Below are 17864 nucleotides of genomic sequence, written 5' to 3'. Positions count from 1 at the left end.
CTCTAGGCTTACATACCACATAGGGTTTGTCTACCATACCAATTGCACACTGTAATATAAAATTGTCAAAATAACACTCACCGACCTGAAAGCTCATAAATGTGAGAAACTTTTCTATTTTATTCATCACCTTTCCAGTGTCTTACATCTATAATTAAAGTCAAATAAATATTTGTTGAATGAAGTGATGAGCCAACCTCGTCAAATCTTCCTTTATATGTTGAATTACTATGTCAACATAGTCACTCTCCCAGCATCAAAAATCTTTGAGGTCATTTTCTCTTTTTGACAACTAAGACAAAGTTCACTGCTACACAGCGAGAAAAAAAATTGCATTCTTATGACAGTAAGAATGAAAAAGCCTTTCTACAATATCAACATGTGTACTTCCTATTTCATAAACCCTAGACTAAAATTCGTAAGGAAAAAGAATTATTTCAGGACTTAAGATAAAAATTATAAAAACAACCACAGGCATAGTGAGTACACTCTAAGAACATTTATTAAATTAACTTGCTCATACTGAAAGTAACTGTATTACTTATGAAAAAAGAAGTTTCCACATCCTCCCCTATAAAAAGATGGCTGAAATATAAACTTTGCTTTAGCATTTTTGTAACATCTATAGTCAAATCACTGTAACCTTGGGGATAAAATGAATCTCTATTAAAAGCACACCTTATAAAAACTGATATGATAGCCTTCTCCAAAAAGAGTTACTAAAGCAATATTACACTTACAAAATTACACGCAAAAAAATGTTGAAAGACACAGTTAAGGTTGAGGCTCTGCTTAATTTCATTCTCTAGGGTGAATGTATTAGTGCATCTGTACAAAAAGGTTGATAATTCAATATTCTCTATATACTTTCTGACATTTCTGGTCTTCATTTTTCAAATTTATGCACCAAAATAAAGAATGTGTCTAGCAACCATGATAGCTTCCTGCCTAAAGCAAAGTATTTACATGTGTCCTTATAAAGCTATCAGAACAAAGTTTTTGCCGATATATACAAAATGATATGGCAATAGAAATATTTTATGGAGCAAATAGTATTTTCTGAATATACCTAAGGCATATAATTTCTGACTAAAAGGAGACAACTAACCTTGAACAAGGTCTTTCTTCTATTTATATATTTAAAACCAACAATTTTTTTAAAAATCTGTTGAGAAACTTTAACTCCATTCATGTTTAATTCCATTCATATATACTATATACCTAAAAATGATAACAAAATCAAATTTATACTATCTGGTGTGTATCCAAATCAAGTACTTAAAAGTCTACTACTACTTTCCTATAAAGAGTTAAAGTGCTTATCCAGCTTAGAACACAATGTTGGCTGGGTGAAGGGTCACCCCACAACATGAACATCTATCCACTGTAACACTATGAGACTAAATTTAAATGATCCATTAATTTGTTTCCCCCACTAAACTAAGTCACTTCAGAGCAACAACAATATCATATTCATAACTGTAATCCTAACCTGCAGCCGAAGGCCTGGGAAATAACAACCTCTCATTTAGCGTTTGGTGAAGTCAGAACCTTAAGGCCCCTTAGGACATTTATAATGTTTTTCATAAGTTACTCTTAACTTACGAAAGAGTCCCTATAATTTGTAAGTTATGTTTTATCTTCAAAGTTACAGAAATGTGCAACTGCCTCAAGATACATTTAGTATCTGCTACATCAAAAACCTATACTCCTTGGCATGATGCCTAACACACAGGAAATATTCACTTAGTAAATGTTTGCTGTGGGTTCATCATGCTGGCAATAGTAGTAAGAATTATCATCACTCCTTCAATGTGAAAAACCACCTGAATAATTCATATCAGATTGACTATTTAAAATGCAAAGAATTGGAACAACAAATTAAAAGTCTAATAGGTACTTGCTAAGCCAGAGATAAAAGGACAAAACAGTACCTTAAATTTATGCCTACTGTTCCATTATTGGAACGTTGAGCATGTGGAAGTTATTTATATCGTACTGCTCAAGGTCATTGCCAACGTCTGATTTTTTCAAAACTCAAAAAAAATTGCAATCTCAGGCATAAATGGGTTAAAGAAAAGTAAGGAATTGGCAGGATGGTTAGAAATACTACTGAGTTGAAGGCCGGGCGCGGTGGCTCACGCCTGTAAACCCAGCACTTTGGGAGGCCGAGGCGGGTGGATCACGAGGTCAGGAGATCGAGACTATCCTGGCTAACACAGTGAAACACCGTCTCTACCAAAAATACAAAAAATTAGCCGGGCGAGGTGGCGGGCACCTGTAGTCCCAGCTACGCGGGAGGCTGAGGCAGGAGAATGGCGTGAACCCCGGGGGGGGCGGAGCCTGCAGTGAGCCGAGATTGCGCCACTGCACTCCAGCCTGGGTGAAAGAGCAAGGCTCCTTCTCAAAAAAAAAAAAAAAAAAAAAGAAATACTACTGAGTTGAAACAAAACTGGTAATATCCGATAGCTATGACCTATGAAAATGGCAATTTTATAAAGTTTGACTTAATATAATGAAGCAACTTTAATCAAAACTAAAAGCAAGTTAACTTTTCTCTTCAAATTTTTATATATGATTTCATTCTTAAGGGCCTAAATAATATGATTTCTTAAGAATTACCACAATCTTAAAATTTCGATTACATACATTTTGCTCCATCATCCACTCATTCAAAAAGTATCTTTTTAGTTCTTACAAAGGACCAAGAATTGTTCTTGGTGCAGGGATAGTGAATAAAACAAACAAAATGCCTCAAAGTTTACTCTTGGGGTGAAATAGATAAGTCATTCATACATAAATACATAAACTATGTAGCATGTCAGATGATGATAAATATATTCAAAGAAAAATAAGGAAAGAAAAATAGGGAAGGTCAAGGTTGGGAGTGGGGAGTTAAGATTTTAGATACAATGGTCTATGAAGTCCTCCTTGGTGGATGGCATCTATGCACACACCTGAAGCAGATAAAGAAGAAAGAAGCAATAGCAAGCAAATTCCCTGAGGCAGAAGCATGCCTGCAGTGGTTCCCCACAGAATACTATAAAGCTAGTCAAAACTACTTACTTTCTTGTAAAGTTCTGATGCTTTCTCTTCAAACTCTTCTAGTTTTGCTTGATCTACGCAAATGTCTAAAATTGCAATGACAGGAAATTTTTAATGTGAAAGTTCTTAAACTTATTATGACTTCAAAAGTTTCGAAAGAAAAAATATCATAGAAAATAATTAAATACTAACACTCCAGTAATAAACAAAATGGAAAAAAATATTATAATGTTGGAATCAAAAAGGCTTTTCTAAGCATGATACCAGAAAACAGAAAACAAAGGAAAAGCCAAACTCAGTAACAATTTTAAACTTCTAGCAGGCAAAAGGAGACGTTCAATTGTAATGACACTCAAATGTTTCTACCACCAATTCGTACATATTTTCAAGAAAAAAGATGATGTCTAAACAAGCTTAAAAAAAAAAACAGGCAACAGTAACAAACAGAAAATTAAAAAATTGATACTAAAAAATCACCAAAACAGATGAATAAATGTTTATTATTCCCTAACGATATGAAAATTAGCAATATGAATGTGAAGATTAAATGACTGATAATGCCAAGTGTTGGAGTTGACATGAGGAAACCAATAGTAAAAACTAAGAACTTTGCTGATGAAAAACTAGGCAATATGTACTAAAATTGTAAATATGGATTTTCTTTTAACCTAGCAATTCCATTTCTGAGACTTGGCCATTAGGCCTGAAAACTCATTAAAATATTTTTTGGTGTTAGCAAAAAAAAAAAAAAAAAAAAACTGAAAATAACTTAAATGCCCATCAGTAATGAACTGCTTAAATAAGTTATGATATAAATACATGATAGAACACAATATAGAAGTAATTCATATGGATTTCCCATAATACATGTTATCCCTTCTTTTTTATTAAATGAAAGCGATACACGAACAAGGTTTATAAAAATATATTACAGAAGAATTTATAATAAAAAATAAGTCAACAAAGTTACTGCATCCAAATCTTAATCACACTTCCTAAATGCAATCTCTTATTACCATTTCTATACTAGATTATTTTGGTGGTTAGTTTCTTAACTCTAAATAAAATGTACATAACTATTATTTCTAGATTTATCTATTTAAGACATTATAGATAACTTTCTATTATAAAAGATTAAGACGGTGTTTGTTCTCTAATCCTAATTTTTGATATTTTATTTACTAAACTGGATTGCTCCAGAGCACGAAATATTTAATTTTGATTCCCATTACATTAACAATAACTTAAAATTCTTGCCATAGTATGTCAAATTATCTGTGCCTTATGCTTTCCAATACTTTTCTCCCCTACTGCCCAACTTTGGTTCTTCTTTCACCGATTCATAGAAATACAATGACATTCTAGGCCGGGCGCGGTGGCTCATGCTTGTAATCCCAGCACTTTGGGAGGCCGAGGCGGGCGGATCACGAGGTCAGGAGATCGAGACCACGGTGAAACCCCGTCTCCACTAAAGATACAAAAAATTAGCCGGGCGTGGTGGCGGGCGCCTGTAGTCCCAGCTACTCGGAGAGGCTGAGGCAGGAGAATGGCGTGAACCCGGGAGGCGGAGCTTGCAGTGAGCCGAGATCGCGCCACTGCACTCCAGCCTGGGTGACAGAGCGAGACTCCGTCTCAAAAAAAAAAAAAAAAAAAAAAAAGAAAGAAATACAATGACATTCTCTTCTGTATTTAAATCTTTTGTATTTACTTATGAGTTTATTCTAAGTATTTAAAAATCAGTAAATACAATTAATTTATTAAAACTACATAAGCACGCATCACTTATACAGCCAAATGGTGTTCAAATATTCTATTTCCTTCTCAAGAGCTCAGTGAAAAAAACCTCTCAGCTGCCATTCCTAAATGACCCAGTGGAATACATTTTTTCAGATACTATTCAAAATCATTCCACATTTTAGTTTGCTGCATATTTACAGCACCATTTTCTTAATTTCTGTTTCCTCTTCCCACTCCCCCCACCCCAGGAACTTCTAATTGCTTATCTCTTACAGAGAGAAACAAGCATTTTCATTAATATTATCTAGTTATTCACTAATTATATTTCATGCTTCTCCCTGGACTCAGATAATATATGAAAAGAAACACAACCCTGCACAGATACATAGCTGAAAACGAGAGGTGTATTTTAATAGCCTTTTCAAATCATTGTGGGTAATCTTCTTTGATGTTATATCGAAATCTGACAAATGGTGACTTCTTAAACAGTAGTTACAATGTGGAATCACATATCATATCAATTAACTTGTACTCTGTTACTCTAAAATCTCTTGATAAATGTTGCACTTTTAATAGATCTTTTGCCTATGCAGAATTTGTAATATCAGGCACTGGTCATATGGAAAGAATGGTGTACTGAATCATGCAAAAGTTCTGAACGTTAACATGTCTTTATACAATATCACAATGAATAATCAGATAGGTTAATAACACCAGTGACATCAGGAAATAATTTTAGTATTGAGAACCTGTCAGCCTAAAAGCAGCAGATACAAGTTTTCCAAAATTCAAATCTCCACTTAAAAACTCAAATTTTCTCATTGGCAGCATATTTATCGGCCATTTTCTTTGAAGTTACAGGCTCACTTTGTTTCATTTTTAAGAAAGCAAGTGCCTGACGAAAACTTTAACAAAAACTCAAATGTTACAACACTAAATAATAATGCTTTATCTTTAAAAAAAAAAAAAAGAAAAGAAAAACTCTCAAGTTACAGAAGCCGTCGTCTGTATGAGTCATTCCAAGTTTAAAAAAAAAAAAAAAAGGCTTCGTGGGGACAGGCAATTCTGCTTGCAACTCAATTACACAAATATTTTCTTATTGAACTCTTTTAATAGATCTTTTGCCTATGGAGAATTTGTAACATCAGGCACTGGTCATATGCAGCAGAAGTACTGTATGTATAAATCCCACTTGTTAACACAGAATATTAAAACAATGTGTACGCAAGGGTCAGGCTTTAATAAAGTTAACAATTTTAGGACCTTATCAAAGGCATTCTTAAGTAAAAAATGGCAGTTTTTGTTGTTTTATTGACAGTAAAGATGACAATGACTACTCCCACAGTTTAGTGCCACTGCCTTGATTCATAACAAAGTGCCAGGAGTTTTACTCACCATTGTTCTGCACCACCAGTGCAAAATACCAACCGAACAAAAAAGGCAAATAATGTTTTTGTGCTATTATGAAAACAGTTTTGACAATTAGGGCCCTCAGGAGTCCAGACACAACCCGAGAACCAATACCCTAGAGCTCATTCATAGAATAAGAGACAGTAAGATATTTCCATTTAAATAATAAATACTCACCTACAAACTGGGTTAAATCTAAATCTAGTCTTTTTCGATATGTGAAGTCTGGATCCATTCCATCTCTATGCAATACAATCTGGGATACACACTCATCAATTAATTTGAAGTACTGTTGCCTAAAACCAAAGAAAAGAGTAAATGTACGATCGATCATTAGTGTAACTTTACATGAAAACAAAACTTTTTTGCTAAGATTGATTTCAAGTTCAACAATTTGTTAGTAATATAGTTTCAACAGCTGACACAACAGATTTTACATGGGAGGGAGAGTAAATACAATTGTCATCATTTTGCTTTTAATGAATTCAAAACATCATTTTTATAGTCTTTTAGGAAATACAGTATCCCTTAATTTTCTTATAAAAGTCAAAACCTTGAATTAAGTAAATTAGCTGAAAGTGAAGTGATAAATGCTTAAAATTCGTGCTCAGAGGTCATCAACTTTCCACTGTACCACACTGAAATAGCTACCATTAATTCACTTCATTAATACAACCAAAATAAACAAAAATCTTTTCTAAAATGTTTTATGGGAGTATGTGATATACTGTTTTCCAAGTGTTTGTGAAATCAAATTTAAAACTGGTACTGTAAGTTATATACAATATCAAATTTATATTTCTTACTCAAAAGGAAATAGAAAAATTCAGTATAATAATATTTGTCCAAAAATCGAAGTTTAACTAAAATCTCCAAGTAGATTTCATGTTGTCATTACATTTAAGTCTAGTCCATCTACACTGGTCATAAACGAAACATCCCGTAACATTTAATAAATGTAAAACAGATAAAAGATTTTATAAGCAAAACCAAACTAAAGTGATAAACAGGTTGGGTACTATTCTAATGAAGCATAGTACTCCATCTCAAATCATCCCCTAGAACTTCTTTCCTTAATGACTTTTAGCATACTTTTGCTCTCTAAATCCTCCTCATTACCTAAGTGTTGGTCCCTCAAGCCATTTAGACTTTCCTTTCCATAAACTATGACCCACTGCTCTTGACCTACTTACCTTCCACCTAATAAACCATCTATTATGGTGAAGAAAATCTACTACAGCTTAACATAGCAAAGATGACTAATGATCATTAACTGTCAAAGAGTAAAAATGTTTAAGAAACAGTTCCTGGGTACAAATCAAAAGTGTTACCTATGCTTGCCTCTATTTGTTCAAGTTCTTTCCAGACATTATCTCCCATCCCCAAATATTTCTGCCATAATAACCACATTTACACGTGGTACATACATTTAAACACATTTATATCTATCACATTTAAAAATCTAGATGATGTATTTCTTTTCTACTCTTAACATTAATGTTTTTAAAATGAAAATGTTTTAAATTAACAACACAAACTATTTCATGTCATCTTTTAAAGAAATCATAATTTTAGTAAGTTTTTCCTCAACTCCACAATGTCCAATTATGAGTTCATCTATAATGTAGCTGAAATTTCATGCAAAAATTCATTGGGGAGGCAATACTATCAAAGAATAATACACAACATTTCCGGATTCCAGAAATGTAAATCTAGGAAATAATCTCCATGAGCAATATTGGTGAGGTAGTAAATGTGTCTGAGGAATATGTGAATAACTTAATTAAGGGATGAACATTAAGTTGTCATTACTGATAAAATGCTATTTTTGTTGGAGGAGTTTTTGAAATCTTCACTTTTCTCTGTGGTATTGTTAACAAATATCAGAAATTATGTCCCATGCGCATTTAACTAGCATGGTATTTTACACACGGTAAGCCTTAATTATTTGGTGCAAAATTGAATTGATCTTGTCCACCCAATTATCTTGCTGTATTTCAGCCCCCTCCCTTCTTCCTGGGGAAAAGGGGCTGCCTTTGACATATATTCTCCAATCGAATTCCATTTCTGTCAAACTTTCTTTTGTCCCAAAAGTGGAAATGAAAAAATATTATAATTTTTCCATCTACCAATTCTTTCAAATGAGAACATTTAACATTCTGCAATGGAACAATCTACTGTTTGTAAAAAGAAAAAGAAAAATTATGTGTGTTCATATCAAAAGTAGTTTAAATAGCTCATTAAACAAAAAATGTTACAGGTTATCTAAGATTGCTGAAAAGGTAAAAATAGAGGTCCTTCTGAGGTAGATGAAACCAAAAAATGACGGTAAAAACCAAAAAAAACCACTCATAGATGTGTACACCAACAAGAGTAACTTTTACTGTATGTAAATTAAAAAATAAATGCATGACAAAATTATATGCAAATTATCACAATTCTGACACAATCTTGGAATAAAAGCATAACATATTTTTAAGAAATATTAACAACAACAATAATAAATAGGAGAGTTTGGAAACATGAGGAAAAAACTGATGGAGTTGTCTTGAGTCTAGCAGTCACAGGAAGAACACTGCCTTTGTGGCAACCATATCTGCAACCAAGATACCTGAGGTTTAAAGAGCCAAAGAAGGAATTAACATAGATGAACATCAAATGTAAAAGTTCATACTCAAAAGATGGCCAAATATCTAAATTTCTATGCCTTAATGTCATTTTGGTAATGCCACAATTTAATCTTTCTCCAAGACTCTTGATTTAACTCAAATGATAGGATCACCTGAACATAACCCAAAACAGTTGTGTTTTTTAATCTGTTTTGAAGCTAGATACAAACACATGCCCTCTTGGGGCACAGATGAAGGGATCAAAGTCATAAGTATGATAAAACCCCTGCAGGACTATAGGCATGTTCAAACCATTGAAAACAAACAACAGTCTTAAACTCTTGGGTACTCAAACAGCATCAAACATCCAGAAGACGACAGGACTGACCACATACAGATCAAAAAATGTATGGAGTTTACTTTAGAGTAAGTAGAAGTTTCAATTTCATTTATAAGCAAATTTGGAGTAGAAATATAGTATCATAAACAGCATGGTACAAATGGTATTTTAAAATCTAAATTAGCAATTCTTAATCTAGCATTTATAATATAAATATTTAAACTGGTTTATTTTTAATAAAATATCAGAAAGAAGCAAATTTTAAAAATCAGTTACTAAACTCATATTTTAGAATATCAATGGGATTTCTGGCTACAAAGAGAGTAATTTTGATGCATGTCCTATCCTCATCCTGAAAAACCTGAAGTTTTAACATTTGGGGTCTCCTCCTTGCTTGTTAGGTACATCAAAAAACCACTGAGTCATACCCTCTGATGTTACCCTGAGGACACAGCCTGAATGAAGCTTGTCTAAAAAACTCTTCTACTTGAAATTAAGTAGAAAAGAAAAAAACACCCAAAGTATAAGAGAATGAAATTTCAGCAAATCTAAATTGGTGGCAACAAAATGATTTTATATTCAAAGAGCTCAGCTTCCACCATAAAACAGTAATAGAAATGGAAAGTAGATATAGAGAACATTTACTAAGCATACACCATATGCCAAGGGTTTGGCTAGAACTTTTAGCCACGTTCCCATATTTCACCTGCCTAACAACCCAGTGAGTTAGGCACTAATCTCCATATTTAGTCACATTATAATGTAGATGAGGTTAAAAGAAAGATAAATAATTTGTCAAACTCAGATGGCTAGGATATAATCAATCTTTAAAAGCCATTTGTCTGGCTTTTTGATATATTAGCAACATTAAACGCAACTGTATTATTAAGGCTTGCCAGCTACTTAAACACTAATAAAAGCAATGTTTAGTGCCCTTCATGTAACTTATAAGAAGAAACTTATCAACATCATTCCTACTGCCTAAGAAATAACCAGAAAATATTATCTGTCACATGATAAACTAGTAATTTGTTGCTAGTTTGCATTTTTATTCAGATGAAAGGTTGTAACCAGGAATCCGCAGGAGCTTAAAAAGTAGTAGTAATATCATTTTACCACCGTCTACCTAAATATATGCCCAGAGGAAACAACACATTCTATGAATCAGTGTTATGACAAAAATAAAAATCGCTTGCTTGTCAAAGGCAAATATGATGTGAATTTCACAATTAATAGATTTTTATTAGTGAAAGAAAACATTAGAATATAACTTCCTCTTACCTTATAAAATAATCATTTCGAATCAGCAGAAGATGCTGAAGAATAGAAATAAAATATCTCTCTGCTCCAGTTTCTTTAACTGTGCTCCACACCATGTTGTAAACATCATATGCTTCAGTGAGTTGATTAAGGAATATATGGATTTATTTATACTCTACACCAAACAACTATAATAATATGACAGAATTCGTTCTGTAAGGTTTTGGAACTCTAATACAGGCATCTTATATATTCAACATAAAATACAGATATTTAGGATTGAGGGTAGTGGAAAAACTCTGGAAATGGTGACTTAACCTGACACTTCCTGACTTCCCTTCTACAATCAGCTCCAACTAATCTGTCTCCCCTAAGCACAGACGCTGCTGGGAACAAAGGTAGTAGGGAAGCTGGCTATGAATACTGTGTTGAATTCTAAAGGTTGCCTGACCAACAGAGCTGGTGGTCAGGTTAATTATCTATCATGAAGAAGCCCCAGGTGAGGATAGGAACCTGTTGAGTCTCATGAGGAGCACAGACATCTGCAAACCCACAGATTAACATGCGACCCCTGCGTATGCACCTAAGATGCAGGGAAAGAGTAGCCAGTGACTAAGGCTGCCCTATTCCTAATGCTAAAAAGCCCTGAGTAGAAGAAAAAGTGTCAAATACAAAAAGAAAACAAAACAGATTGCACACATACGTATAAGAAGCCAATCTACAGAATCCATTTGTTAGTTGCGGCATACGCTTACATATATGTGTATTCATAAAAACACACAAATTAATAAAATAACATTCTTCTGATGCATGAAGGTTTGATTTCATGTTGTTTACATAGAAATGAGCTAAATATTTGTGGCTGAGTATTTTGGATTTAGCAATAATTTTATATATGATTTGACTAGACTTCAGAACAAAAGGATATTCAAGTTCAGCTCTAATATCTTCAAGGCGATGGGATAACTCAATCAAATCTTCTTCTTTATGCTCATCAAAGACTTTAAGTTGGATATCCAGGCCATCATTCTTAATGCGTTTTAAATTCTAGAGATATGAAATAAAAATTATGATGAATGATTTTGTTTTTAATTATGCAAAAGAATAAAAAACATATAAACAATAAAGCAACCATTCAACTTGATTTATAGCATTCGAACATTTAAAGTGTTAAATAACACTCAAATCTTATCATCTATATTTCAAAAATAGATTTTTTAACTCAAGCCTTTTCCCACAGATAAATTATTCTTCAAGGTAATTTATCTAAATTTCCCCCTACTCAAGTACTCTTTTAATTTAAATATTAATAAGGAGACTGCAGGGCACTTACTGGTAATATCTCTTTCAATCCACAACGCATAAACTCATTTCTGATGTGAAGCCTGAAGTCCAAATCATCAGGAGATGTAACCAGGGCATTGATGAGCTGCATACAAGCTACCTACAAGAGATCAAACAGTGAGACAGACTGGGTTTCCAACATTAAAGAAAGAGTAACAAAAGTAAACTTCAAGGTTTTGTTCCAGCATTATTAAATATCTTTCCTATTAAAACAATTTGTAAGCAAAATATTTTAGTCAGTTATAAACTACAGAAGAAATAAAGTTTCAGTGGAGTTTTTCATTTCTCATTTATTTGAGCGTTACTGTGGTGAAAGGAAGATGGAAAAATATTAGCCATTACTACTGCTCCATAAAAAAATAGAAAAAAAACAAAAAAACACTTGTAACCAAAAGCTAAGTTCCTGTGCAATATCACTCTACACACATAAAACAGAAATTGAACATATCCTAGTTGAAAAGGATAAACACCTATTGGATAGATAACACTTACCTAAAATAGGATAATAAAATAATTTTCCATTCATCAAGCAAGACTCAAAGTCCCAAAGACTTCAAGGTCAACAAGGGTCTTAACTCTAGTTAACAAGGTTATAAATAAACACTGTATAATTAATTTCTAGAAGTTCATTTATCAGGCAATGGTTCTCATACTTTGGCAAAAATTCAAAATTACCCTATGTTTTAAGCAGAAATAAATAACAGAGCTCACTAAATCCTTTAATATATAGCTTAAATGATAAAAATTTTTTAAATCACAAAATTTTTCAGCTCATGTTTAACACTTCAACTTTCAACTTCTCCACTTTTTTTTATCCCTGGCTAAAATATATCTTTCATCCTCCAGAATCCATTAAATGGAAACAAAAGACAGTCTTTCTAGAGAAGCATTCTTTGTTGTTGTTGATAATACTATTTTTCTAAAGTCTACATTCTATCCAAGTCTAGCAAGAACTACTGGACTACTGATCAATATGTTTAACCTCATGCTGTTCCCTAAATTGTCTTTTCTCCATCCCTTAAGGCAAGGTTTATATGAATTTAAAATGCTGTTTTGGAGTAAGACACCAACAGGAGTCTCAGTTCCTGCTGTTTGAAATATATAGTAATTGTTATATTTGATATCTAAGCATTAAAATCTGACCAGCATGACTCTACTGTTGAAACTTAAGGTTGTTTAAAGTGGGAATGGGAAATATGTCAGAAGAGAGAGGAAGAAGAAAAACATACTAAAAAAAAAAAAAAAAAAAAAAAACTTAACAGAATCTACCTTTCCAGTACATGTTCATTCAGCTGTAACCAGTTCATGTCAAAAAGTCAAGTTTAAAATGCTTTCCTTCCACCCCCTTGCCAGTCATTACCCAGGACCCACAAATGTTTTTTTCAGGAATGCCATATAATTTTCAAAGATCTCAAAGAGCAAATAAATAATGTTTCTCTACATTCAGAGAAACTAAATCAAATTCAGTCACCTGGCTTCTAGAAAAACACAAATTACTGACAACTCAAAGAAAGTAGCAAAAATAAGGAACACAAAAACTAGCAGCAAATATTACCTAAATGGAAAATACATATATGTAGACAACAGTAGCATGAAATTGAGAAATAAGGGAAAAGATAATCCAAATTATTTCCAGGAACTATTCAAAAAGGTGATTCTCCATAGAAGAAAAAAATAGAAAATTAAATTGAAATAATGAATTCAAGTTAAATTTATAAAATTGCTTCCCAATTCTAATCATAATTTGCCATTAGCATGGACTACAGTCTAATTTAAATCATGCAAACATGTCTGTAAATATACACAGGTATGCATTAAAATGTATTGTTTCTTTATGGATAAATAATTCTATCATCAAGGTAAAGACCAAGGAGTTCCTTCCAGGTTTTATACATAATGAGATACATACCTGTGGTATCAGACAATTTAGCATACCAAAAGAAGGGAGTGTCAATCAGCATTTATGCCATATCAATCAACTCCTAGAGATATCGAGAAAGGTTAAAAAACTACAAAGGTTAACAGGACATTTTGCCTGTCCAATGAAGATATATCAGTAAAATGATAAAAATATACTATATACTGTAAGAAATATGTTTGGTAAATAATGGGAAAATGGAGATGCTAAATGAGAACTAGGACAGCTGAATAAAGTACTGACTCAAGGATTAATAAAATGGCCTGATGAAGAAGTGAAGAAGGAAGATCTAAGAGAGGAATTAACATATTCAAAGACATGGAACCTTTAAATTACAAGTAATTCAAATTTTATGAGTGGTTTGTCAAGGTAGAAAGGGGAGTAATGGGAAGAAGTCAAGAAATGAGGCTGAATAAGGAGACAGGAGACAGGACACAGCCTTGTGTGTCAAGTCACAAAATTCAGATTCAACCAGAAATAGTGAAAATCATAAGGAATTTTATGCAATGGGGGCACAATAACAGAGGCAATAGATTCAAGTTCAGAAGCTACTGTAGAAGTAAATTTTTGAGCAAGGAGGAAGGTTTGAACATTTGAAATATGAAGAAAAATTGATAGAATGAGGTAGAAGAAAAGCATTTACAAGAGGCCTCCCACTTTTGTTATTTAACTAGATAGAAAGTGGTACCATTAGCAGACATACAAAATGTAAGAAGAGCAACAGGTTTTAGAGAATAGGATAAATCCTACTTTCAAAATTCTGATTGAGATGTATATTAGAATCATTCATTCATTAAAAAAATAATTACTGAGTACCTACAACTTCTGTCAACTGGAGATACTCCCACTCAAAAAATGAGAAACAAAAGTCAGATGTTTGTCATAAGGAAGTAATCTCTGTGCTCTACTTGATGTTCCAAAAATGTAGCATATGATCTCTCTTAATTTGCATGTTACAGAAGTCATTGTGATACATTACAAAACCAACCTCCCTCTGCGCTAATAAGGGTAAGAAAATAAGGAGCTTCCATCTTCTTGAGAGCATCTAGTTAACTAAAGGTTCCATCTTAGGGCATTAGAAGCAGTTTACCCTGATACTGGCTCACATACTTCATTCCTTCAAAGCCTATTTATTGATTCCCACTATATACCAGGCACTGTTCTTGGTGCTAGACATACAGCTGTGAAAAAAGATGGAAATTTCTTTGAGAGAAAGAGGAGTCAAGACTGACTCCAAGGTTTTGGGCCTGAGCAACTTAAAGGATGAAATTGTAATTTATTGAAACAGAAATGACCACGGGAGAAACAGGCTTGGGAAGAGAGAGGGAATCAGTTTTGGAGATAAGTTGGAAATGCCTATTAGTGATCTAAATTTTAAAAGCTGCGAAGGAAATTGAAGATAGAAGACTCCAGTTCAAAATAAAGCAATTACCATAGCAATAATACGTAAAAACCAAGATCTCAGATGGAATCACGACAGAATAGAGGAAAAAGGAGGTGTAAGAACTGTTTAGGGCATTTTCAACTGTAGGTTTCAATGTGGAGATTAGAGAAATAAGTTAAAGAAAAAGATAAGTTAAAAACCATAAGTGAGGTAGAAGGAAAACAAGGAGATTGTGGTGTCCTGGAAGTATGGAAAGTGGTCTCAACAGTGAGAGAGTGATCAACTGTGTCAACTGTGGTCAAATAAAACAAGGACTAATCAATTACCACTGCATTTGGCAAAATGAAAACACTGGTGACTTGACAAGAATAGTTTCTACAAAGGGATAGAGTTACTGTCCAAGTGGAAACCACTTGCCTCCCCACAGATGCCATATGCAGCCAGTAAACAAAGCAATTTCTCTAAAATATTCTCCTCTTTGCCCTAAATGCATCTTTATATGTTAGAAGTAACTGCTCCTTTATCTTTCTTTTTAAAAAGTCTATGTAAAGACACTTATCTCTAGGTGTTATGGATTACAAATTCAATTCTAATGGTTTGGAAAGCCAATACTGTAAGCTCACTTTATTACTCTTGTGTCAATTATCAAAAAGGGTCTTCTGCGAGAAAAGGTATTTTAAACGTAACTTCTAGCTGGAGGGGTGTGTGTCCATCTATGATTCAGGATAGTTGAGGATTTCCTTAGGGCAGCAGTAAACTAAAAGTATAGTACAAGGACTGACATCAGCAAACTCCAGACAGCCTAAGACTGGAAAGCGAGCGGCCAAAAAGGTAATGACAAAGAGTGGGACAAAAGTCAGCAATACCATAAACTAGGAGGGTAAAGACATAACAGGGGCCAATAAAGTAGATAAGCTGTAAATAGAAATCTCAAAGATATTCAATATGTGGGACAGAGCCAGTCAAAGGCAATCTTAAGAACAGGGCAAATGATCAAAGGAAAATCATCAGAAGCCGAAAGAGGTTAACAACAAGATAGAGGAACATGCCACTATCTACATCACTGAATCAGCAAAGTGGCTTTCTGCCCTTGAAAATGAAGTTTTCTTCATATGTGAATACATAGTACCTAAATTTCCTTTGGTACATAATTTATTGCAATTACTATGTTCAACACAAATAGGAGAAAAGACAAATGTGTTTATTTGTACAAATTTATTGTACATGAGAAATCTTGTTACATGCATATAAGGTGCAGTGATCAAGTCAAGGTATTTAGGGTGTGTCTATTCCCCAAGTACAATATATTTGGTCAGATACAGTCACTCTATGCTGCTATCAAACATTAAACTTATCCCTTCTACCATATGTTTGCACCCTTTACACACTTCTCTTCATCCTTCCTCCTCTGCCCCCACTCACTCTTCCCAGCCTGTTATCTTTCCACTTTCTACATGCATGTGATCACAATTTTTAGCTCCAACATATAAGTGAGAACATGGGATATTTGTCTCTCTGTGCTTAGCTGATTTTACTTAAGATAATAGCCTCCAGTTCCATCTATGTTGCTGCAAATGACAGGAGTTCATTCCTTTTTATGGCTGAATAGTATTCCACGGTGTACATGTACCACAATTTCTTTATCTATTCATCCACTGATAAACACTTAGGTTTATTCCATATCTTTGCTATTGTGAATAGTGCTGTAATAAACACATGAGTGCCAGCATCCCTTTGAAATATTTATTTCTTTTCTTTTGGGTGGATACTCAGTAATGAGATTGTTTTTTCTAACCTTTGGTTCCCTGATCCCTTTTTGGACAACAAACTTAAGCACAAAATTCACGGTCCACTAACAGGTATGATCCCTAAGCCCCATCCACGAGGACAATCCAGTTTTTCCAAAGGCCGCCAGAGCAAATGCTTTCAACCTGATTGTGCTGACAAGATTTAGAAAGTTGTCTAATAGCAAAAGTAAGTAGTTCTTAGAAAGTTTACTCTTGAGTCAACATGTTCATCCTGGGTATAACTAGATGTTTTTACAATTAAATCATGGATATACATTGCAACAACATATCAGCTTCAGGAGCTAAATCCAGATTGAAAACAAGAACCAGTAAAATACTTAAATAAAAATTCTAACTGCCCAAGGTAATTTATAGATTCAATGCCATCCCCATCAAGCTACCAATGACTTTCTTCACAGAATTGGAAAAAACTACTTTAAAGTTCATATGGAACCAAAAAAGAGCCCGCATCGCCAAGTCAATCCTAAGCCAAAAGAACAAAGCTGGAGGCATCACGCTACCTGACTTTAAACTATACTACAAGGCTACAGTAACCAAAACAGCATGGTACTGGTACCACAACAGAGACATAGATCAATGGAACAGAACAGAGCCCTCAGAAATGATGCCGCATAGCTACAACTATCTGATCTTTGACAAACCTGACAAAAACAAGAAATGGGGAAAGGATTCCCTATTTAATAAATGGTGCTGGGAAAACTGGCTAGCCATATGTAGAAAGCTGCAACTGGATCCCTTCCTTACACCTTATACAAAAATTAATTCAAGATGGATTAAAGACTTATATGTTAGACCTAAAACCATTAAAATCCTACAAGAAAACCTAGGCAATACCATTCAGGACATAGGCGTGGGCAAGGACTTCATGTCTAAAACACCAAAAGCAATGGCAACAAAAGCCAAAATCGACAAATGGGATCTCATTAAACTAAAGAGCTTCTGCACAGCAAAAGAAACTATCATCAGAGTGAACAGGCAACCTACACAATGGGAGAAAATTTTTGCAACC

General features: G+C 33.7%; 1 protein-coding gene across 6 annotated transcripts in view; it reads right to left on the bottom strand.

The window, feature by feature from the left end:
- DIAPH3 (diaphanous related formin 3) overlaps window positions 1–17864 on the bottom strand; it is a 507090-nt gene that overhangs the window by 311241 nt on the left and 177985 nt on the right. For all 6 annotated transcript variants that reach the window (XM_055244170.2, XM_055244171.2, XM_063618797.1 and 3 more), the window contains 5 exons: window positions 11735–11845; window positions 11330–11448; window positions 10423–10539; window positions 6370–6488; window positions 3067–3131 (listed from right to left, as the gene is read on the bottom strand). In XM_055244170.2, coding sequence (XP_055100145.2) covers window positions 3067–3131; window positions 6370–6488; window positions 10423–10539; window positions 11330–11448; window positions 11735–11845 — 531 coding nt within the window. The remainder of the gene's footprint in view (window positions 1–3066; window positions 3132–6369; window positions 6489–10422; window positions 10540–11329; window positions 11449–11734; window positions 11846–17864) is intronic.

Source organism: Symphalangus syndactylus, chromosome 15, assembly GCF_028878055.3.
Source record: "Symphalangus syndactylus isolate Jambi chromosome 15, NHGRI_mSymSyn1-v2.1_pri, whole genome shotgun sequence".
Lineage (NCBI taxonomy): Eukaryota > Metazoa > Chordata > Mammalia > Primates > Hylobatidae > Symphalangus > Symphalangus syndactylus.
The sequence above is the reverse complement of the archived record's forward strand: the minus strand, read 5'-3'. Positions and strand labels throughout refer to the sequence as shown.